This window comes from Equus quagga, chromosome 1 (assembly GCF_021613505.1).
Source record: "Equus quagga isolate Etosha38 chromosome 1, UCLA_HA_Equagga_1.0, whole genome shotgun sequence".
In the NCBI taxonomy this organism is placed as follows: domain Eukaryota; kingdom Metazoa; phylum Chordata; class Mammalia; order Perissodactyla; family Equidae; genus Equus; species Equus quagga.
This window is the reverse complement of record NC_060267.1, coordinates 169,322,759-169,347,688: the sequence shown is the minus strand read 5'-3', so window position 1 is coordinate 169,347,688 and position 24,930 is coordinate 169,322,759. Positions and strand designations below refer to the sequence as shown.

Sequence of the window (24,930 nt, the reverse complement as noted above, 5' to 3'; positions counted from 1 at the left end):
TGCAGCCAGCAGCAGACACACGGGTGAATCCAGCTCATTAAATTTATTTGACATTTAATAAGCACCTACTGAAAACCCAGCCACCTTTTACACCTTGGGGCCTTTCCTCCTCCCCCCAGAGGCTCTCATTTACTCATGCTCAGTTACTAATGCTCTGTTACCTCCAGAAGAGGCAGCCAAAATGTCCGTGGTCTGTCTCCCTCCACCAGGGGGTACACCAAGGTGGCCAAGGTGATTTCCAGTGGGCTGGATGCTGTGTCCTCCAAAGTTCTAAAACACACCTGCCACCCAGAGTCAAGCAAGATGGGTGTGGAATCTTGGAGCTAGATGTGCTTCTGGGTCTAATCAAGTTCAATCTCCCAGGTGAAGCAGAAATCCTCTCTACAACATCCTTTATTGATAGCTCTCTAGCCTCTGCCTGAATGCTTCCAAGGACAGAGAGCTCATCTCCTCACACAGCAGCCTGTCTCTGCATTGGTGGAGAGCTCCAGTTTGGTGGGGAGGGTATGTACTTATATGAATCAACGTCTGCCTACTTCGAGCTTTCGCTTGATGTTTCCATTAACCTCATGGGGCACAAGAGCATCTCCTTTCCTTTGCCTAATGGCAATATGCTTGATGATGACTCTTAGGCCCCTTCCCATGTTTCTCCAGCACCAAACTGGAGTTTCTAAGTCTCCTCAGTAACAGATCAGAACTTGGCACCCTCCACAGGCAGGCTGCTCTCCTCTGGACAGGTGCTTTGCCAACATATCCTTCCTGAAATGGGGTCCCCAGAATCAAGATAACTCTAGATGTGCTCTTACCAGCACAGAGAACAGCGTGTCTGTGTATCACTTCCTCTGATCTGAACTGTAATTGTAACCACAGAGTCAGGCGGACCTCAGTTTAAAACCTTGCTTTATAAATCACTAATTCCAAGACTCTGGACAGATTACTCGTCCTCTCTGAGGCTTCATTTCTTCATGTGCAAAATCTGCCTCATGAGATAAGTTATGAGGATTAAATTAGTTAACACATGTAAAGTGCTTAACACAGCAAGAGCTCAAAATTGGAGAATAGTAATATTCTGCACCAGCAACAGTGCTTGGTTTTTTTATCAGCTATTTATCACTCATATTAAACCTGTGGTCAACGAAATACATAAATTTTTTTTCACACAAACCCATAGCTAGTCAGGTCTTCTCCTTCTGTACGGCTTTATTTTTGTTTCAACCTAAACACTAGATTCTAGATTTATCCCTCTAACATTTCATCTTGCAGATTTCAAATTAGCATTCAAAGCTGTTGGATAGTTCTGAATTTTGATTCTGTCTTCTGTGGTGTTAGTTATGCTCTCCAACTCTTACCTGCAAACTTGATAAGAATCCCTAGGCTTGCATCTGACTCATGAATTTAAAAAACAATCCAACAAACAAAACATTGAATTGGACAAGGACTAGAATAAAGCTAGTGACTTCCTTCCTGGCTGACAGAGTCACTAACCCACTTTCTTTTGCTATGAAGACAAGCTCCGTATCCACTTGACGGTGCTTTCCCTTAGGAGAGCATCAAATATTTTTGCCAAAATAAAAATCCACTACGTCTGCAATTCTTCTCAAATTTACTAAATGTGTAACCCTAGTAAATGAGATGAGGGCCCATAATTTTTTCTTAATAATCCTGTGTGGTTCCCAGTGATCAGTGAATTCAGTTTTAAATGCCCAGAACCCATCTACTCAGTATCCTCAAGACTTAGCTGGACTCAAGCCCGCACTCCTGTTCTGTAATCCCTGTGCTCTGTCCTCTTGTCCTATGTGAAAACTAGAGTGTTTGCCAGTCTGCGGTCTTTGGGCACACACTCTATTTGTTTCTGCTTTTCCCAAAGCTTAATAATAGTAGCTCTGTGATTATATCTGCAGTTGCCTGCAACACAGAGATGGTTCGGTTAAGGTTGCTTTCTGAAAGTCTTGACCACTTACCAAGCTTTCATTTTCCTCTCCCCACTCCTACATACTTCACCCAACTCAGAAATCAGTGAGGCATCAACCACCATCAAATGTGTAGTTATCTGAGCCCCATAAGTACCTAGTAGCATTTCCCAAATGTAGAATCAACCAGAACTTTTCTAAGATAGATTCCCAAGCCTACCTAGGTCATCCTGTCCAGGTAATTTTTGGTCAGCCAGCACCTTCTGAGAACTGGTCCACAGAAACCACGAGAACACACCATCTATCTGCTTCTTCCTGGACACGGGAAATCCACAGTCCTACCCACCCAGCCTTGAACATGAGCCACAGGTTCCCAGGTTCTTCATCCAAGCATCCAGCACCACATCCAGCACAATTTCTCTTTCCAACCTGCTTTCCCTCTAGTCTCTTTCACCCAAATCCAAAATCCCCTTTATATGCCTGTTCACTGTGCTCCAGGCTCAGAGGAGGGACATAAACCAGTGTCCTAGAGAGCACGCTTTGTTCTCAAGTTGACCAAATCTGCCATGTCCCAACAGGCTGGAGAAGGTATCTCCTTCAGCCTTTGCATCAGCTGGAGAGGAGTGTCTGGGAGGGCAGGGACCAACAGCCTTTCTATGATGCTCTATGTCCTCCTGGAGGGGAAGAGAGGCAGGCATTCTTGGGCACTGATGAATGAGGCTGGGGAGCTGCTGCAGCTTCTCTGTCATTCCCAGGGCAGGAAGCCCCCAGAGCTCCAGGATGCTGTCTGCATCCCACAGTGAGGTGCATGCATGTGGATGGCCCAGGTAGAGTTATGTGGACACATTCAGATCAGGCATTACTGACCTTTCTGCCTCCTGTGGCGGGATCCAGAAGGGGACCAACAAACCACCAACCAGGGATTAGTTGTCACCACATTCTCACTTGCTCTTGACCATCAGGCACTTTGGGCCTCTGCAATCTGGAAGGAGCCCGGGCTCTGCAGCCAAGTTTAGAGGGTGTGCCATCCACCTCTGCCACCTCTGAGCCATGTGACCTGGGTAAGTCACTTAGCCTTCCTAGACTGATGCCTACCTCTTTGAGTGGTTGTCAGGCTTAGTTGAGTCGAACTGAGTTACCAGAATAGAGTTCCCAGTGCATGGCAGAGAGTGGGCTTTCCAATACTAATGATCCCCACCCCAAGCCCACCTTGGGCCAGGCCCATCCTCCATCAGAGCCTGAGTGACCTCTTCTGTTACAAGTGTGCTGAGCCTTCCCTCAGCCCTACAGTCTGTCCACTGTGACTCTCCAACCGTAATAACTTTAGTCAGAGTGGCGGATGTCTGCAGGAGAAAACGCACTAATACGATTCAATGCATGAGACCGTGAGTTTAGAGAACCTGGGTGCAAAGAGGAGCCAGATATCAGGGGCTGGATAAAAAGAGAACGGTTATGAATAGAGGGAAAGGACATTTATAAAAGGCGAACTGAATTAAAAAGAAAACAGACTTCTAAGGCAGCCAAGGGAGTGAACTCTGGTCCATGAAGAACTCTGCGTCCACCCCGAGTCCCAGGGATGGCGACTGCGCAGCTTGTCAACACTGTGTCTCCAGCTGTCCTCACTGGTTGCAGCAAGGCCACTATTACTGCAGACTGGGTACCGGTTTTTCTGTGGGTCCTGGGAACCAGGGAAGCCTCCTTCTGTTGGTCACCTGTTGGAGGTGACAGAGGCCTCCAGAAGGGAGCTGTGAGCACTTGGGAAGTGTACCTCTGGGCACGTGGCACCCTGTGGTGCGCCAGCATAGCCCACCCCTCCAGAGCAGTAGAATGGCCAGATCTCAGGTTTAAGTGGCCAAAAGGGCACTAAGCTGCCCCAGACTTGATGCTTGGGGACCCTCTGTACCTGCCCAAGTAGTGATGACAAGGCTTAGCCTACATGCCTTTAAAAGGGCACCCTATTCTCACCTTTGGGCTTCTCTAGTCTTCAAAAAGGCATTTCTCCATTTGAACTCAATTTTGCATCCCCTGCCTTCAGGCCAACATGGCCACCCCTAAATGTTTCATCCAAAGAGTTCACAGGATGCCAAATCTGAAATGGGCTTCACAGTGGTTCTCAACATGGCAAGGAGTCAGCCCAGAGCACGGAGGGGGCAAGGTCAGAATCCTGAGGCAGAGGCAGGAAGAAGGGGAGCTGGAGACAGCCTTCCAGGAAATTCTGATGCACCCTGGAGGGGGACCTTCACTTAGGAACCAGAGATACAATCAAAGTCTTTGTTTCCCAGCTGGGGAAGCTAAGGTCCTGCCCAGAAGGGTAAACACACAGGTTAACAGAAGTAGAAGTATCTGTAGATTTTGCAGTGAGGCAGAGTCAGGGCGTCGGAAAGGAGAGCCAAAACACTGAGGTTCCCCTCTGAGACCAGTGACATCTGGTTAAAATGGAGGCCCAGGGTAGCCTGGAGGGAGAAAGAGGGGAGCAAAAGGGACACTGGGTGGTCCTCCAAGCCCCCAGTTGGCTCTGCTGATTGTGGGGCTGTCCTGGACCACTGTGGGAGAGCCTCAGGGCCTCAGCCAGTGCTGAGCCCACACCTGCCTCCCAGGAACGATGGTGCAGAGCAGCAGCCCAGCTGCCAGGGGTCTGGTCCTCTACAAACCCTTGGCAGGGTCTTGGATCGAAAGCCCCTGGAGAACAAAGCCATATCTACAAAGTGGCCTTTGCACAGCCCGAGCCGGCACTGACCACACTACAACACAGCTCCTAGGTGGTGAAGCTGCGGTGGGGACGTCCTGGCCTCATCCTCCTGCCTCAGGGAACATAGGAGAAGGGAGGAGTTTGGTCCATGAGAACTCTGGCCTGCGAGTCCATTTTCACTCCAGAACCACTTGCCGGAGGCATGCTTAGTGTGTGTGTACGAGGTCTTTCCACGCTCACTGCTGAGTGAACAGGAAGAAAAGGGTTTACATTGCAACAGGGGGATTTAGGCGAGATGCGGCTCACAGAAGAAGCCTGTGACAGAGCACAGCACAAAGTGCTGGGACAGGTTTCCGAGGGCATCTGCAGAATTCAAAAGGAGTTATTTAGGAACAGAACACGTCTGCCGCGAGGATCTAAGCATACCGCTTTCTGGAGGCAGGAAGGGGGCCCAGCTGGCCTCCTGGGGCCTTTTTCAGATCCTGCAATGTTGTCATTACACAGATAAAAGACATAGGACTTCAGGTTGCACATTGATGAGGTGAAATTTTAGTTATAAAAGTATTATGTCTAGGTTTTTTAAAAAGAGAGGAATAAGATAATGAGTGAGAAAAACTTTTAAAGGTACTTCTTAAAAGAAAACACTTGGGAGATATCCCAACACTTGGGCCTCTTGGGCTCTGCTATCTTTTTAATTCCCTGCATTCATGTTCTCTGGCTTATCTATGACTTTGGTTAACACATTCCCCAGCCGCTCAACTGGATAAGATAAGGCAGAAGGTGTTAATAGAGAACCCTCCATCTTTTCCCACTGAGTCTCATTTCAGGATTCATTGACTTGCTAAACCCAATCTTTTCCCTGCATTCGCTGTCCTATATGGGCTTATCAATGCACAAGATAATCTACCCGCCAGGGGTCCAATGAGTGCCCATAGTGGGCGGACAGCAGAGGAGGTGGGGAGCCTATGGTCCCTGGGGACCTGCAGAGAGAGGCAGTGGCTGGGGCATCGGGGACTGGAAGGGGGCTCGCAGTTGGGACCAGCCAGTCTGCCCATAAGGAATGCCCCACGCATTCGCCTGCTCTACTCAGCGGTTCGCCAGGAGTCAGGCAGTGGTGTCTGCTTTCTACTCACCTCGGCCCGTGCTGTAATGCTGCAGCTTATCGCTGTACACGGCCTCTTTGCTGTAAGCCCGTTTCCTGTGGGGACAAGGCAGAGGAGCTCTTTCAGCCAGGCACACCCCCACCGCTCTGCTCCAGGGAACTCCGCCCAAGCCTCCTGTCCTGATGGGGCTCACCCAGCATCTCCTGGGACTGGGAACTGCAACTCTCACTTTAGGTGTGGCTCCTGTAGTGGCCAGTGTTCTGGCTTGGCCACCACTGTGGGAAGCTCAGTCTGCTTCCAAGTCAAGGTCTTTCAGAGGCCAGGCAGGGCCATGGGTCCCCATCAGAGCTTGGGGCAGAGGCTTTGAAGATGCCTATTAGCATTCTGGCTGCACTGCAGAGCTGCTCGAGAGCGGCTGATTGGGGCTTTGCACAGCGGAATCTGGGCTAACCACCGAAGACAGTAGCAACAGTATTAAAAATTCGCAAGGCCTTCAGGGCCGGCCCTTCTGCAGAACTCAGAGCTCCTCTTTTCTTCCTCAGCATCCATCCTGCCCACTTGCCTTGTGTCCTCTGCTGAGGCAGCCTTGGTTCTCTAACCAGAGGATGGGCTGTGACACAGGGGGTGATGCTTCAATGGGTCAAATGCAAGTTTGTAACTGTCACTCCAAAAAACCATTGTGTGTGTTAGGGGGGTGGGGTGCTAAAAGTCTTGGCTAAAATGAGGTTTGAGGATGGATGCTGTTTACTCAGAGTCTTGCCCAGCTCTCACAGAGGATTTTATCCCAGGCTTAGAGAAAATAAATAATCTGGAGAATTCTAGGCTGCCTGTGGATTGAGACGGAGTAATGATGGCGACTTTGAAAGTGTGTCCATGAATGGTCAGGCCCTGTCCAGTCTGCATGACCTGGGAGGGGTCTGCACGTGGGGCTTCCTGGGTCTGAGGAGAGCAGGCAGGAATGGGAGGGGAGGACCTACCTGCTACAGACGATGGAGATGGCCACCAAGGACACGACGAACACGACCCCAGCCGCTGCCGAGCCAGCAATCAGGGGCAGCTGCTCCCTCAGCTCAGACTTGTAATCGTCTAGGTGAGAAAGAGCCATTAGAATCCTTCCTGTATGCCCTTTGCATATAGCTGGTACTCAATACATGATAGCGAAGACTATATATAGATGAGAGAGAGAGTACAGTTTCTATGCCTCACAGCTCTGAGTCCGATCAAAACAGTGAGTGATCTTTGTCACAAATAAAAACAAATGACAGTGACAACAATAAAAGCAAAATAGCAGTAACAGAATCTCAGAACTAAAAGCAGATGACATTGGTCCCCAGAGCAGAGGGGACTCCCAATCCGCATGCCCTCATTCGGAATGTCTCTTGAAGGACTATCAGCCACGTTGAGAAAAAGTCTAACGGGGTAGGGGGTGCTGAGTATTTCCTGAAACACGAAGTTGTTGAAATGCAGCAGAATCAGCAGATTCACTGAGCAGGTATTTCAGGAGTCCCTGCTGCCAGCACTGCACCAGGTGCCGTGGAGGGTGAAGAAACACCGAGGAATGGTCCTGCCCTCTGAAGCTCCTCCTCAAGAAGAACAGGACCAAGCCTTCTGCCAAATGTTAGGTCCACGCTGTTCTATGCAGGGGAGCCGGAAGCCCCTGGGTCAGAGGCAGACAGGGCTCATCGAAACCCTGGCTTTACCATGTGTAAGCTCCGTGATCTTGGACCAAGTATTTAGCGCCTCTGACCCTCAGACTCCTTATCTGTTAGACAAACTATGATGCACATTTCACGTGTCTAGCCTAGCATGGGTGCCCCAAATACTAATTATCTTTTCCTTAGCCCATATATACCACCTGGCCCAGCTGGCTATTATTATTGTGGCTACTCTTTCACGTGATGTTAGGGAGCCGTTATCGGATGTTTAGGACCGAGGCATACGGAGGTCAAGCTATATACGCTCCATGACAATTAGGCTTGCCAGATAGAGCAAATGAAAATACCGGAGGGCCAGTAAAATTTGAATTTCAGGTAAACAACGAATAATGTTTTCGTATAAGTATGTCCCAAATATTGCATGGGAGATACTTACATGAAAACATTATTCACTCTTTATCTGGAACTCGAATTTAACGGGCCATCCTGTATTTTATCTGGCAACACTGATGACAGTCCTTCTTGGAGTGAGGTTCCCCCTGCCCTCCATCAGCATCACCTGAGCCTGGTTACTAACCATGAGGATTTCTGGGCCCCTCCTCAGATCGGCTGAATCAGAACCTCTGGTGAAGAGCAGGGTGTCTGCGTGTTCACCAAACACTCCGGGTGATTCTTATTCTCCCCGATGTTTGGAAACCACCCTTCAACTCTGTGGGTGGAAGAGACTTCTAAGGACAAGGATGTTTTCTCCAAAAATCAATTTAAAGACTGAAGGGAGTTTCAGCTTCCCTCTGCTGAGAGCTTTTTGTAATGTGTTTTAAAAAATTAATTTGGCAAAAAAAAAAAAAAAATGAATGCAACGAACCACAATGAGGAGCGCATGGCAGCAACTTTATAAGTTAAAAACTTCATAAAGCAGGGGCCAGCCCGGTGGCCTAAGTGGTTAAGTTTGCGTGCTCTGCTTCAGCAGCCTGGGGTTCATGGGTTTGAATCGCGGGTGTGCATCTGTACATCACTCATCAGGCCATGCTGTGGCAGCGTCCCACATACAAAATGGAAGAAGACTGGCATGGATGTTAGCTCGGTGACAATCTTCCTCAAGCAAAAAGAGGAAGATTGGTAAGAGATGTTAGCTCGGGGCCAATCTTCCTCACCACAAAAAAAAAAACCCCAAAACTACAAAAAGCAATGCGACCTTCAGCCTTTAAAATTGATTTATAGAGAGTGGGAGTCTTCAAGAACAACATCCTTGTCTTTAGAAGTCTCTTTCTCCACCCATAGAGTTGAAGGATGGTTCCCAAGCATTGGGGAGAATAAGAATCACCCAGAGTGTTTGGGAACATGCAGACACACTGCTTTATGAATTGTTTTAAAAAAAAAAGTAGGCAGCGAAATCAAAGGTTAGCCCGATGTAGCTAAGAGCTGCCCGGGACCACAGTGGCTCTGCCCCCATGTGGAGGTCACCTGCCCAAAGTGTGGTCATTGACCCTGGGCAGGATCCCATAGGTCCTCCTCGTCCCAATGACCCCGTCATAGGTCAACCTTCAGACACACTTTTGTGCTGCTGACGGGGCCAGAGGCCTCAACAAACATGATTACTACTGACGTGTGAACCTCAGTCATTAAGATAAATACTCCTGAACTTGGCCACTTACCAAAACTCTCTTATATCTAGCCCCTCTTGGGTTTACAAAACTTAACTGCCAAATGTAAAAGGAACAGCCTTCTTGGGAGAAATTAGTTACTTCTTAATTTGTCTAGCAGAATTGCCAAGAGATCAGTGCTCAGAGCATTTTGAGTTTTGGGTTTTTAATCCTGTGTACCTCCTGATGCCAAAGTGCCCATAAAGCTAAATGGCCAGTGAGGTGCAAAGCGGGGACAGAGTCCGTGAAGAACAGAAGACAGCCTGTGCTCTTTTCACACCAACAGCATCGTTAATCTGAATGAACTGGCTCATCCTTCCATCCCATCCTACCCTCCTCAAAAGATGAGTGAAAATTCACCTAAAATAAACTCAAAACAGGTTATATACTCTAATGCGACAGGAGTCAGACGGCCCACATTAAAGCATCCAGGTAAAAACCACTGGGAAGGGGGAGGCACCCCAGCAATCCCCCAGCTCGGGCCAGAGTCCTCACACTAGAATGCCCACCAGCACTGGCTTCTCTTACAATTCTTCAAGAAAACGAATGTTACGATTTTTTTTGGTGAGGAAGATTGGCCCTGAGCTAACAGCTAACATCTGTGCCAATCTTCCTCTATTTTGTATATGAGACACTGCCACAGCTTGGCTTGATGAGCAGTGTGTAGGTCTATGTCTGGGATCTGAGCCCATGAACCCCCGGCTGCTGAAGCAGAGCATGTGAATTTAACCACTATGCCACCGGGCTGGCCCCATGAATATTATGATTTTTATATGAGATCAATGATTTTTAAATCTTTCTGATGAATTTTTAAATTGTTAAAAAAATGTAATATGAGTTAATATAAAACCTCCAGGCCTATCAAGTGCCTAGTCAGAGAGTGCCGGCCTAAAAGAAAATGTTGTGTAAGGGTGGACTGTTTTCTGTGTAATTCAAATAACTAAGGAAAAACTAAAGGCTTTCAATTTGGGAGGTTGGGAATCGACTGACATTTGGAAAACTATCAGGAAACAGCTCACAAATGAATAAATAAATATAGATAGATAGGTAGATAGTAGATAGATAAGTGAATACATACACTCTGGTAAATGGCTAATGCATGCACAGACACACCATGCACAACGCTGGAGCTACAGGAGGATTGGATTTTCATAACTATTAAAAGAGGTGGTCTCTGGGGACAGAGGGAGAGTGATATAATAGGGAACTAATAAAGCCCAAGGGGAAGTATTTTTGGTGACAGACTTTCTGGGGAACAGTTCGGAAAACAGTGGCTGTTCTCTCTGCAGACACCTGAGCAGGACCTCCTGGAGGCCACACACGAAGCCGCTTCACGTATGCTGAGATGCATGGGACTGCCCCACCCCAAATGTGTCCCTCCACTTCCTTCCTGGAGCACTCAGCTCAGGCGATGAGGCTGCAAGCTCAGGTCTCAGGCCCCAAGAACAGAGTGAAGTGAAAGTGAGGGCGAAACCAGAGGCATCTGAGCCCTGATCGAGAGGCAGGAGGGTGCAGGGACCCTTGAGATATGGGGAGTTCTCACTGCTATGCAAATGCAGGGCCACACGTGGTCGCCTCTCCGCTCGTTGTACAGAAACCCTTCCAAGGCAAATCTGCTAGATGTTGGGAGCGAAACGGGCCAGACTTCAGACAAATGTCCTGCCTGGTAAATGGAGCAACTCTCCATGGCCCCACTGGGGGCAAACCCTTTGGAGGAATTCCATTGGAATCCAGTTAGAGATTGGCATTTTGGCTGTGAGTGTGGCTTCTTTGGGACCTCTTCTCCCCCAGCTGCCTGCCTTGTGCCTGGGTCACTGGTCCACCCCTTACCGTCCGTCAGAGTCTGGAAGCACATCTTGCCACTGAACTTGCCGTAGCCGGCCACGGTGCGGGCGCGCACCTGCACCACGTACACCATGCCCGGCCGCAGGCCATCGATACGCGCTGTGTTGGTCTGGCTCCTGGCCATGGAGGAGTTGAACTCATTGTGTTCCTAAAAATGAGCAAGGAGAAGGGGTCAGCAGTCTGCTCCTGAGCTCCCAGGCCCCATCAGTTCTTGATCCTACGGGTCTGCTAGAAGTTGTCACCAGCCCCAGGCCATCCCTCTGAATGGGGACAGAATGGCCTAGACCAAAAGAAGGAAAAATCAGCTCTGGACCATGGGGTGGTTATGCTCTGAAGAGATGGGTCTGAGCAATGGCTGAGCTCTCAGGGCCTGGCCAGGGGGCACAGAGTCATTTTCCGCTCCAGCTCCCTCCAGGGTTAAGAGGTAGAATAACAAGGCACATCCACCTTTGCAAAATCCTGTCTAGTCTCTGACCTCAGCAGAAGCAGACAGCAACATCTGGCCCTGCCTGCCTCTCTTTGTCTTGCCTCTGCCCAGCCCTGGGCTTCTCTCTCCTCACTCAAGATCTCCCTAGTCACTCCTGGTCCAGGTCACTCCTTAAGTGCCCTCAAGTCCTTAGGCAAACGGCTTTGCATCCACTCTGCTGAAGAGCTTGAGCCTATCCTGGACCACGTACCACACCTGCTTCTGCCTTCACCATGGCGTGTGTCTGTCTGGGTCCCCATCCTCCAGTTCCCTCTCCACCAGCATCTAGGGAGAGCCTGTCCCTTCTCCCCGGAGAGCAGGCCCTATGTCCTCACCCTCCCACCTACTCAGGGGGTTAGCCCACCCTCTTGTCTGTCACTCCCTCCAGCACCTTCTGCCCTGTCCCCTACAGTACCTGTTTCCTGCACGTGTGTCCTCTGGTGTGCACAGATGGTGCTCGTCTTTCTCATCCTCCTGACCCATCTGCCAGTCGTGAGTGCCCTGAACGTGCTCTTGCTGCCTCTCTTTGCTGCTGGCCTTATGTGACATGTGGTCTGTGCCTGGGCTTTTATAGTCTCCCACCTTTTCTGCCGCTCCCTCCCCACCAAATCCAAACTTCTTTTCTAAAAAAGATCTGTGACTTTCCCTAAAACTATTATCAGACAAAAACAAAACTCTTAAACATAGGTTTATAGGCCCTTCATAAGGATGTCAATTCCAGTCTCTCACATCCTCCTAAATCACCACCTGGCTGCCCCTCCAGCGACCAGGCCCCTGGCCACCAGGCCTTTTCTCAGGCTGTTTTCCCAGTCTGAAATGCCTCCCTCTGGGGCTCCTCTGAGCCCTCCAGCTTCCTTAAGCCTACACCCCTCAAGGTTTCCTCTTCTAGGAAATCTTCTCTCACTATTCCAGCCCATGGATTCTCTTCATTACCGTCCTTCATCATTACACCTCACCCTCAGCACCATCATATACACCAGCCTGGTCTCTAGTCACCTCCATGTAAGCATCATGGGGCTGGTGGGTTATCTCCAAGCATGCAGGAACGAAAGTTCAGAGGTGGGCCTGCCCCTTCTGCACCACGAATCTTTGAGCAAAATGGGGACATCAGTGAAAATGAAGAGCTTGGGTCACTGGGAGGAAGGCCCATGTCCAATGTGGAGATCTATGGTACTGTGATGAGTTCGAGGCACAATGGTCCAAGAGGCACGGTGACAAATGAGGGGAAGCTGATGATGAGAGGTCTGTAAGACACATCCTTAGTTGTTTGACTAAAACTCGGGGAGTTGAGCCAGGAGAAAAGAATACAGCACAATAATAAGATATTATCGTTGTCTTAAAACATGTGAAAGTCTACTTTGCAAAGGCAGACATGACCTGATGTGTGATCATTCATTCATTTGGCCAGGCAGTCACACTTATGACACACCACCATGTGCTAGGCGCTATACACGGGCTGTGGGTGTCAAGGTACAGTCTCTCTCCTCTGGGGACACAACATCTTGTGGGATGGACCAGAAAATAGACACATGATGACAGCAGTGCTGACTGAGTGACTTGGCAGAGGGCAGCTTAGGGGGATGTAAGGAATATCAGAGGGTCACCCAGCCAAGACTGATAAGGAGGCTGGGAGGGGCTCAGAAAAAGGGTGACATGAGTTGTCATGAAAGACGAAAGAAATTAGCCACATGGATGAATGTGGGGAGTGAGAACTTAAAAGGATATCCCATGAGAACAGAATAAAACAAGCAAAAACAAGGCCTAAAAGAATTCAGGATCCTGCAGTAACTGGGTGTATCTGGAGTGTGGGTGGCATAGAGGGTGGTGATGAATGATTTGGAAGCACTTGTAAGGGACCACAGGTTGGAGGACAGCTCAGAGAGACAGCTGAAAGTTACAAAGAGGCCCATGCTCTCCCTGATGGAGGGGCTATCCATTGGCCTCTGGGAGAGACTGTCTGGGGAAAGACTATCCATCCATCATGTGATCTGTTTAAAAAGAGGCGGATCCTACCACCACCACTGCCAATCAGGGATTCTGCAGAAAGAAGGCTGTCTACTGTGGAAGGGATGCCATCTAGAATTTTGGTCTTTACTATCTTGACATGCTGGAGAGCTGAAACTATGAAAATCATCTCATCACCTTCCAAATGAGGACAAAATCCAGATGACTGCCTGAATTCTCTGGTTTTACTGGAATCTGATGGAAATATGTGCTGTTTGAAATAAATGAAGCATTGACTTGGCAGCTCTTTTACTGAAAACTGTGTTTTGGTGTATTGGCATTTGGACTGTCAGGAAAAACCATTAACCCATAATCACTTTATAGTCCAAACATTCAAGAATTTCAGTGATTAAAATGAGTATCAGTCCTTGTTCTCTTCAAAACCATTAATCAACGTCAAGCAAATGAGTGAGAGTGAAGAGTAAGGATTTTTTTTCTTTTTGGTCGCTTATGACTGATTTTATAAGTGTGTGGGAGATAGAAGCTGCAGCTGTTGGAGGCAGAGACCATGTCTCCCTATTTCGCCTTCCCCAACATGTGGCACAGAGCTTGTACTGCCTGGGTGCTCAACCACTCAGTGCTAAGTGGATGACTAAACAGCACACTTCAGACCAGTTATCTGAACCAATCGATTGAGCACAAGATACTGCCAAGGTCTGAAAGGGCTTCTATGAGAAAATGAGCCTAAAATTTGAAGGGTAGAAATTCCCAAGGCCTAAACCAGCCCATTCTGGCCTAGACAGTTATTATGAAGAGTCAGTCAATGTCTAAACGCTTAATCATGAAGACAGCTGAGAGCAGATGTAGATGTTCCTCCCATGGTTTGCCTACAAGCGCTGACACCAGGAGTGAAAAGTGCTACAAGACAGTAAGCAAGAGAGAATGATGAATGGAAACATATTAAAATGGGGAAGGAGATGAACATGGAGAGGCTCTGGGAGAGTCAGCAGCTCGATGGCATCTCAGCTCTCTATTAATGAGCTGTGGGAGGAGGCGAAAGCCTCATTGATTTCATTCACAGAGATGAAATTGAAAGGTGTCCCAAGCACAAACCGAGAGGGTGATATGGGGCAAGAGACCCAGGGAGGGTTTTCAGGGCTTGGGAAACTAGTCCATGGCCAGCTACTTGTTTTTGTAAATAAAGTTTTATTGGAACCCAGCCACACCCTTCTATTGATGTATTACCTATGGCTGCTTTCCTGCTACAAAGGCAGAGTTGAGTAGTTGGGACAGAGACTGTATGGCCCACAAGCCTAAAATATTTACTATCTGGCCCTTTACAGAAAAACTTTGCTGACTCCTGGTTTAGAAGAAGTGGCACAGCATGGAGGAATGGTGAGTTTTGTTTCTTTGGACTAAATCCAGGACATCTACCGGGCTGAGTTCTATTTGTGTTTGCATCTTCTTAAGACCAGGATTCCATGGCCTCACGGAGCAGGTAGGCATACCGTTCTGGTTACAAGCATTTGGATTTAAAATTAAGATACAATCTCTTATTTCCGGGGCCACACTAATTTCAAGATCCTCAGCATCAATATGATTACATCCAGTCTTATACTGAGCTCAGAAATACACTGAAATACAATAAAAATGTCTATAGTTCTGGCTCTGTGACTCCATAGCTGTGACCTGTGTGGTCATGAGTAAGTCGTTTAACCTTTCTGTGACTTACTTCCATCATCTACAAATTGGTTATACCTGGCTTTCAAGTGTCCTTCTTTCATTTCTTTCAAGGATCGGAACTAATATATCTGTGAAGATCTGGCACATAATAGATACTCAATACGTGTTGAATTATTATCATTGTGGTTATTATTTCAAAATACCCTCACAAGGTAATGTCTTTTCTTTAGTCATATTAGAAATGGTCAAAGCAATGTAACGGATTTTATAGTCAAGCACTTTATAAGTGGAGGAGAGTTTTATAGTAATATACCAAACGGTAACCAATGCTTCAGCAAAAAAGCCTTCTGTGTTCCCAAGGAAAACATTCTGTCCTCCCGAGTGGGGACAATAATATGCTTCACTGAGGTGTGGAAGCTGCCTCAGGCATTGAGCTGCTGTGCATGTGTGTCTGTTAATAATTAGTATAAATTACTGAGAAGTAAGGACGTGGCCTGAAATGGGAGAATAAGGTTCCTTCAGAGCATCAGAAGTTGAGATTAATTACAGTGTTTTGAGGGAGGAGGTTTGCATGTAAGGGGAAAGGCAGTGGAGAAGCCTGGGCGTTGGTTAGGGAGCTAGGAGCCAAGGGACACACGCATGATTGTTTCGGTTCTGAGCCTGTCATTAAGCCCATCACTGCCCCAGGGTGACTGCCCTTGGCATGGCAGATGAGGAGGAGGGTAGGTGGTCTTCCATGCATTCAGCCCCTTCCCAGCACCCCGACTTGATTCAGGGCAAAGAACTAGGCTATAGGCTCACTTCTTAGCTGTGTGACAGAGGGCAAGTTTTTCTTTCTTTTTTTTTTAACTTCTTTGTGCATCGGTTTCTTTACCCATAGCAATGATACTAATGTTTACCACACTGTGTTGTGAGGGGGAAAGCAGATACTATTTATAAAGCCCCTGGCATCCAATAGGGCCACAGTAGGGAGAAATTATTATTTTTCTAACATGAACTACAACGCTCAAGTTCATGTGTGTGTGGGAAGGGCGGCTGGATGGAACCTTATGAGTGACTCTGACATCACATCATAGACTGGCCACACACGATACTCTATTGAACCTGTAGGTCAACTTTGGTGATGAAATGAGGCCATGTGGTCAAGTGGTCTGAGCAGACTGGTCCAAAACATTTTGGAAAGTCAGCATTTACTTTATTAACTGATAAAAAAAATCTAAGGCCCCAAATTCAAAGCTGAATGGATATAACAGCTGCTTATGAATCCAAATGGTTTAAATTACCCCCAGTTCACTGAATTACCTGAATCAAGAGTGTACAAAACCCAATATTCTCTAAATGAATAGAATGCTGCCTAATCCTCACCTTGCTTGCAAATTCGGCTGTAATGGCTGAGGGGCACATCTCCTCACAAACTAGACTCGTGATCCATCTGGCTCTCCACTTTCAGGAAGGTAAATTGCTACCATTTTACAAATGTGAAGACTGTGGCTGGAGTGGTTGAGTAATTTGACCACACTGCTGGTTGGTTAGGGCAGGCACTGGAAACGAGGGCTCCCGCTTCCCAACACAGTGGTGCCCCACTATTCAACACTGCTGCCATGTTGGAGGCCGCAGGTCTCCATCCGTGATCATCTTCTTATTTCCACTGACCCATCAGATGCTCTGACCCAGGCTCACTACTTTCATGCCATTTACATACTGAAAACTTCCAAATGGACATCTGTGACCTGCTCCTTTCTCCTGAACTCCAGACACGTACATCTGGCTGCTACTCCACAACTCCACTTGGCTGTATCAGAGGCATTTTATACACAGAGCTGAACTTCTGTCACTTCTCTCCCCACGAGCATGCTCTACCCACAGAGATCCCTTTCTCAGTCAATGGTGGCTATATCCTTCTAGTGGGTCAGGCCAGAAGTCTCCCACATCTGAAATCCAACCCGTTGGAAATCCTGTTGGCTCTCTCGTTTGTTTACATATCTGGAAATTGACTACATTTCACCAGCCCTTTGCTTCCACTTCGATTCAAGCCACCATCATCCTTGTCTTAGATGACTGTCATCTAGCAGGCCTATTTTAAACAGAACAGCCTGAATGATCCTTTCAAAATGTAAGTCAGATTTTGTCTGTCCTCTGCTCCTAACCCTGCTATGGATCCCCATCTCACTCCATGGAAAAACCCAAGTTCTTAAGGCCCAACATGATCACCTCCCTGGATTAGCTCTTTCCCCGGTCTACTCCTTCCCCGGTCAGAGAGGTCTCCCTCCTGCTCCTTGAATCATGCATCATGATCTTGCCTCAGGGCCTTTGCACAGGCTTTCTATCCTCCAGATATCAGCTTCACAACACCCTTACCTCCTTCAGGTCTTTACTCAGGACTTACCTTCTCCAGGAGGCCTGCCTTTACCATTCTACCTGCTTCTGCAACCTGCTCCTCCCCCAGACTTCACCCCCCTGCTCCCATTGACCTTGCTTTACTTTTCCATTTTCCCTTCACACTACTCATTTTCTAACATATTTTATTATTTCCTTATTTATTATGTTCATTGTTCACTGTCTGTCTCCTTCTATTGGAAAGTAAGCCCCTTGAGGGAAGGAACCATTTTCTGATCACTAACATATCCTAGATAGTCCCTATCCAATGGCAGCTGCTCAGTGAATACTTGCTGGACAAATAAATGAATGACTCTGGTGTTTTAAAAATAATGTGTTAGGTCAGTACAGCAAGCCCTGCATTTTCCTGGGATTTTGCAAGTCCCACAGTTCACGGTGGGAGAGAGGCCCTGCCTCCCCCTCAGACAGACTAGGGACCAACTCCACAGGGCACCATTTCTCTTTTTGTGGCAGCACATGCTCTGCAGTAGCCCCCAGCAGGAGCTGCTAAAAACAGTCAAGGAAGAGAATATATAAATTTCTATTTCTATTAATTTCTATCTCATCCTTTAAATTTTCATTTAAATATTTTTAACGTCCAAAACATATTAGTGCAGTAGTACATGAATATGATTTATAAATAAACAATCTTATATTGGAGGTACATAATCAATCACTTTGAAAAACACTAGTCTACAAAACCACTAAATCTTGGGAAAGCTCAGGGGACACCTGGCAGTTTCGTAGCATCTGCATTAGCACAGCAAACGTGTGACTGGGAGAATGGGCTCCGTCCCGCCCGCACCAGCCCCGGGAACTGTCCACACAGCAGGGCAGTGGATTGGAAGTTTCTCTCCTGTGTTGGTACAGAAAGTGCCTGGGTTTGGGAGGCTTTTGCCCAAGCAGACCTGGAGAATTCTCCCAGGGAGCCCCTGTCCTCTGTCACCAGAATCTCCCCTCCCATAGGCTCTGTCCAGCTTGTCTCCTTGTGCCCTCAGCTGGCCACCACCCACCACCCCATAGTGGCTAGCTCTAGGTCTTTCAAGCCTGCAGGCAAAGCTGGCTCACCTTCTCATAGTACCGGATCTCATAGTCCAGGATGATGCCATTGGGCTGCTCGGGCTGTGGCCATGACAAGGTGATGCTCCTCATGGTGGCACTGACCTGGTGCATGATGGGAACAGTGGAAGGGGCTGTGGAGAAAAAAAGAGACAGGGCAGATTATATGAGACTATATGAGAAGTGCTGTCTTTCAGAGATAAGGAGGGAGAGAGATGTCATTGAGTTTGAACCCTGTCTTTTCTTTCTCATCAGCTGAGCTGGATCCGCAGAACTTCCTGTGGGTTTTGCATAATGAATGGAGTTTGGGTAACAAAGGAGAGAAAAGGCCATAATTTAGGACAGGAGAGCATGTGTGAAGGTGGGGGCTGAAATGGATGGGGTATTTTCTGGGCAGGGAGGAGAAAGGTTTGACCAAAACCAGAGATGACTGGAGGAATCATGGGAAAACAGTATGGCCCAGGGAAGCCCAAGCCAGTTAGAGAGGGCATGATAACCAGGACAAGTCTAGGCCTCAGACCGGAGGAGGAGAGGAGCAACAGGATGTTTTTGAGCAGAAGTTGCTGGAGGAATCTCAGTCTTGCAATAATAGGCTGAGCTATTTCAGAGAAGAGAGCCTGGAGGCAAGGGATGATAGTGAGAGAGTAGAACTGGTCAGTGCAGAAGTATTGTGCAACAGAAAGGAACATTCTAGCAAATATCTCCTTTGGAGACTGCAGTTAAGGTTTTGCTACATTTCAAAAGAAAGAGAGGAGGCATCTCTCAAAATAACATGAGTACAGACCAACAACAGAGTTCTTTCAGACTTCCGTCAGAGTTTTCCAGATGAGAACATTGGCAACAAAGAGCTCACAAATACAAATGAAGAAATGATCTGCAAAGCAAACATTTGGAAACAGGATAATAATTCCAAAATCTGTGAAGTGATTCTGAAATCTCTCTTTGGAAATAATATTATTTATTTCCCAATTCAACATTTTTCACACGGTCTAAGTAAAATGAAAACAGTCAGGAAATAACAAATGAGGGTTGTCTTTCTAGGGGGAGAGGCGGGTAATGGATGAGGCTTCACTCTGTGCTCTGCTCAGGGGCTATTCTGTTTAGTTGTGGCACTTCTGCCATGGTGAAAGTCATGTCTTCGCGTGAACTCCACTTTACAAGGGTTTCTCTAGGGACTATGGCTGAGTGACATTTACCATCATCAGTTTAAGTTAAGAGATTCCTCTCCAAGACCTGAAATTACAGAGCACTGCTACCAGGTCAGGGGAGGAGGTGGTCATTGCATTCTCCACCACTCCCTGGACCACTCAGTGGAGCACCCACTACATGCTGGCCCCTAGGCTGGTGGTGGGATGCAGAGCATTTATTCTGAGGATGCTCACAGTCCAGGGAGCCATACGGAGAGCACAGTGTGAGAAGTGGTATGATGAGGGCTTAGAATCAGAGTCCCCCTGGGACTTTGCACAGTTCCCATTGGAGACCTTGTAATGGCTGTGAAAATGCAACTCTCAGAGCTCCTACTCCTGGGAGCATAACTGACTGATGGCCACAGCTGCTGCACTCTGAAATCCATCACTACATTCACACAGGGGCCCATTTCCCACAGGCTGCTCCCAGCCAACGACTGAGTGTGGCAGGCCAATTCCTGACTCTTCTGGTTCGCAACTTCGCCTCGGAGACTCACATTGGACTTACCAGTACTTCTGTGTAACACCATGGCAGTCTAAGACTCTTCCCACCCAATCCTCCTTCCTTCCCTCTCTCCTTCAGAGGGATCAGAGCTTCATCATGGTCTAATGGCTCTCTCAGCCTTCTCTGGCCTCCACCCCATTTCCCCAATAAATCTCTGGCACATCGAATCCCACCTTGGCGTCTGCTTCGTGGAGGACGTGAATTAATACAGTCCTGAATCCCACCAGGTATCCTCTGCCCAGCCCTGCTGTGTCCTCAAGGATGGCAGGCTCACTGCTTCTAGGAGCTGCTACTCCATACTTGGGTAATCTCACCAATTTGCATGTCTTCCTTATACTTATCTGAAATTTGTCTCCTTCCCACTGGTCTCAGTTCTGCCAACTGAAGTAATATAGAATGTTCTCTCTTCCACAGAATGGCTTGTCAAATAGCTAAAGAAACTAGTTAGGGCTCCCCTGAGTCTTTCCTGCTGAAAAGAATGGCCAGGTGCTACGAACATCTCTCCCACGATAAGCTGCCATCTGTGGCTCTTTTCCAACTGGGGCTCATGTTCTCTAAATCTCTCTTTAGGCATGAGGCCCCGAGGTGAACCCAATTCTCTCACTGATGTTTGAGCAACAAAGAGTAGAGTAAAACTAATATCTATCATGACCTGTGTACTATACATTTATTGATGTGACCATTAGCCTTTGTATCACAATCATTCCCCTACTATGCGACTCTGAAATCACAGTCACATACGACCTTTATGGTTTCCCATGGTACGCTCCTCGTCCTTTGTCTGTAGAGTTGGCTTTTGCCTTTGACTACAGGGATTTACATGCATCTCTTTACCATCAGTCAAATTTGGTGTCAAATTTGGCCTATTAACCTAATAAGTTGAAATAATTTTTTTGATCCTGATTCAACCAACAAATCCATCTTCTTTTCCTCTTAACTTAGCATCATTGCCCAGGTTCATCATTTAACTAATTGAACAAATATTTAATTATCTGCCACATGTCAGTCGTCATTCTAAATGCTAGAGACTCCATAGTGAATGAAATAAATTTCCTGCCCTCATAAGGCTTATTTTCTAATGGAGGGATACAGAGACTAGATGTAATACATCAGTCAACCACAAGGTATGTTAAAAATATTAAGTACAACAGGAAAAAACAGAACAGAGGAAAAGCATACAGAATGCCAAAGTGTAGGAGGCTGGAGCAGGGAAAGCCGCAATTCTAAAGCATGTGGTCAGCAAGGTCTTGCCTGAAAATTAGATGCAGGAGCACAGGGTTGAAGGAGTGGACGGAGGGAGCCATGTGGGTGGATACCTGGGAGAAGAGCACATGAGAGGGAATAGCCAAGGCAAAAGTTTTGATCTGGCAGCAGCCTGGAGTTTCAGGGGAACAGCAAAGAGCCAGTAGGACTGGAGCAGAGACAAGGCCACAGACGGTAGGGCCCTGAGGGTCACTAAAAGAGGACTTTGGCTTCTACTCCAAGTGAGATGGAGAGCCGAGGGAGGATCCTGAGCTGAGTGACAGAATCTGACTTGCATGTTAACAGTATCACCCTCTGCTGGGTTGAAAATAGAATGCAGGGGCCACGTAAAAGCTGAACGATGGATCAAACACTATGGCAATAATTCAGCTGCAGGATCATGGTTACTTGGATGGGGCTTGGAGCAGTGGGGTTGGTGAGAGTAGGGGTGGTCAGATTCTGAATATATTTAGAATATCTCAATGGATGGGGGATGTGGAAGAAATGGAAGAGTCAGAATGACTCCAAGGTTTTTGGCTGGAGCAACTGGAGGAGTGGGGCTGCCATCAACTGAGATCAGGCAAGACATAGGAGAGGCAGTTTAGGAGGAAAGACCAGGTGCTCCTGTTAGGGTTGAGATGTCCACAGTGTCCCAAAGTAGACGCCGTGTAGGTGAATGTATATAAGAGGTCCAGATTGGATATGAAAATTTAAAGTCACCAGTATTTCAAAGATATTGAAAGCAGCAGAACTAAGAGAGATCACCAAGAGAATGAGTAGAACAACATCTATATTCTAAGATTCAGGTGATGAGGGGAAAACAGCAGAGGGGCCTGAGAAAGAACGGTCAGAGAGGTAGAAATAAATGGGAGCATGTGATCGCCTAGAAATCAAGGGGCAATAATGTTCCTCAGAGGAGAGAATGTGGGAAACGCTGCTGCTACATAAAATGAAACTAGGAACTGGGTGCGGATTTAGCAACAGGCTGGATGGTTAGGTGTGGATGGCTCTTTCACCATCTTTTCCAAGACCTCATGTGCATTGTGTAGAGCCGTGCAGAGGATGAAGGTGCTTCAGGGAAGGTGAGGCAGTTTCTGGAGTCCGTCCAGATCACTGGGGGATCCCGCTGGACCTACCAAGACAGGTTGTGAATGGCTCCTGATAAGCCTGCTTCTCCCCCCGCAACACACACGCTGTGCAGCTCCGTGGAAACATGATGTTAATCATGTCAGTGCCACACAAGTTTTCAGGATCCTCCCACCTCAAGAGCTGAAGCATCACGTATTAAAAATTGGAAAGATGAATCCCAATGGCCTGAGGATTTTGATGGGCTTGGTTCTTTTCTTTGCCTCTAATCACTGGAAAGCCATCACTCAAGACCCAATATATTTACCAAACATTGTGCCAGGTCTCTGCTCTAATCACTGGGGATGGAAGGACAAGTTAAAAAGTCACAGCCCTGCCCTGAAGATCCTTGAAGTCCATCAGAGGCAATGGATAGCCAAAATCCACAGAAAGGAACACCCCTGTTATGCAGATGGCAAGGATATGCCTGCAGCCAGTCAGCAGCATGCAGATCTGGGAGACGCTGCCAAGGATAATGGTCACAGGTCACCACCTCCCACATTTCTCGGATTTATAGTGCTGACACAATGGTCACAGGCCTCATTGCAGGCTGTTTATCCTCACACAGGTCACTCTAAATGTCTTACATTTTCAGATGGGATTTAGCACATGGGAGAAAGCAAGAAACTATTACTTTTCCTCTCTGAAAGTCAGAGGCAGCTTACACTTGGTGCTCTGCCATCGGTGATCACCTACAGTGACAAATTTATTTTTTTTCCTTTTCCAAGTGCAAATGCCACCTCTAGATCTGGTGTTTTACATGTTATGAAACTTTCAGACAAAACCTTTCGAAAATAAAAATAAGCTCAAGTATCCAGTCAAACACCAACTTCTTCTAGAAAAACTAAGAGGGAGATAAGGCAGATGACAGAGGGATGGGAAGACTAATTCAAAGACGCAGCCCCTGTGACCCCCAAATACACTGGTTTCAACAGTAAGTCCCGGCCAGTTGTCTTTTCTCCCTAAATCTGCATCTTTAGATGAAGGAGCAGTTTCATTAACAAAGACTGAAAGACTCCCCCTCACAAGCACACAGAGTGCTTGGACTAAATTAAACATTCTATTGCTTAGGAGAGAAGGAAATGAAAATAAGGAGTTCGCAAAATTATTAAAATTTAGCAAAGAAACAAATACGGACCTTTCTTTTAAAAAAAGTAATTTAAAGAATTAGTTTAGGGGCTATGTGGAAAGAAGGCACTGAAGGCTCAAGAAAGATGTGTTTGGCCTAAAAAAGAGATGCTCAAAAAACCCAAACATGATAAAAAAAATGCCCTGTGCTCCTTCTTAGCAAAATAAAGAGGCTGACCCAATAGGAAGGCAGGATCCAAAGAAGAGTGGGGAAGCAACGGAAACTGTCCTGTCAGGCACCGAGGAAAAACGAGCTGAGGTTCAAATAGAAGCAGAACCAAGAGCGTCTGATAAGAAAGTCCACAGCCAATAATAAGAAGCTCTTTAAATGTGTCAGAAGCGGAAAGAGACTTAAACTGCCCTGGTCAAAGGGCCCAGGGGTGGGAAAATGCAACAGCAGGTTGACTGAATGAATCCTCTGTCTTGGTTTTTGCCAAGTAAGACTTTGGGGAGATCAGACTCCCAAATTGCTTCCGAAGCAGACAGCTCCAAGACAGTATATCACATACAGCGAAGGAAGTGCACAGAATGTTCTTGCCTGAACTGACAAATGAGATGTGGACAAATTGCAGAGACAGGATGGCCCCAGCTGCAAGCTATGAAAGAACTCACAGGTGACGTGGGACAAGCGTTGGCCCAAACTGGTCACAGGTCACTGCCAACGACATCAGGGATGGGCCTGGCCAATCACCAGCCAGCCCTCCATGTGCAAGAAGAGCTCCAAAGGAGATCATAGGATCTGCATTCCTGTGAGACTCAGGCTGGGACTGGAAGGGTGACATTAATCTATTTCAGAAGTTAATAACCCAAAATCTGGACCTTAGAGGCTTAATGTGGGGAAGCCTCACTCTCATATCTCAGGTTCACCGGGACCATACATTTCATGTTTATGACATTCCTCGACCCTTTAATTTAGTTACTGACTCAGTCATGTTCAAGGTTTTCTTCTTACTCATTTTGCTTTTATTATTTGCTAGAGGCATTTTCTCCCAACAATTAAGCATCTCAGATTCCAAAATATGAAAATGAGTTGATGCTTTTTTTCTATGACAATTATTAAGTTCTAATGCATTATCTTTGCTTATTAAAAATGATTACCTTGCAGCATTATTCACAACAGCCAAGACATGGAAGCAACCCAAGGGCACCTTCTATGGATGAATGGATAAAGAAGATGTGGTGTATATATATATATACAATGGAATACTACTCAGCCATAAAGAAAAGACAAAATCATCCCACTGGCAACAAGATGGATGGACCATGACGGCATTATGCTAAGTGAGATAAGCCAGACAGAGAAAGACAAATACTGCATGATTTCACTCACATGTGGAAGATAGCAAATACATGGATTAGTGGTTCCCAGA

General features: G+C 47.0%; 1 protein-coding gene across 2 annotated transcripts in view; it reads right to left on the bottom strand.

Moving 5' to 3' along the window:
* The window catches only part of EPHB1 (EPH receptor B1), a 423,264-nt gene that overhangs the window by 73,866 nt on the left and 324,468 nt on the right, over window positions 1-24,930 (bottom strand). For both annotated transcript variants that reach the window (XM_046646736.1, XM_046646744.1), the window contains exons 6-9: window positions 18,383-18,507; window positions 10,831-10,993; window positions 6,680-6,788; window positions 5,733-5,797 (exon numbers count right to left, since the gene is read on the bottom strand). In XM_046646736.1, the coding sequence (XP_046502692.1) occupies window positions 5,733-5,797; window positions 6,680-6,788; window positions 10,831-10,993; window positions 18,383-18,507 (462 nt within the window). The remainder of the gene's footprint in view (window positions 1-5,732; window positions 5,798-6,679; window positions 6,789-10,830; window positions 10,994-18,382; window positions 18,508-24,930) is intronic.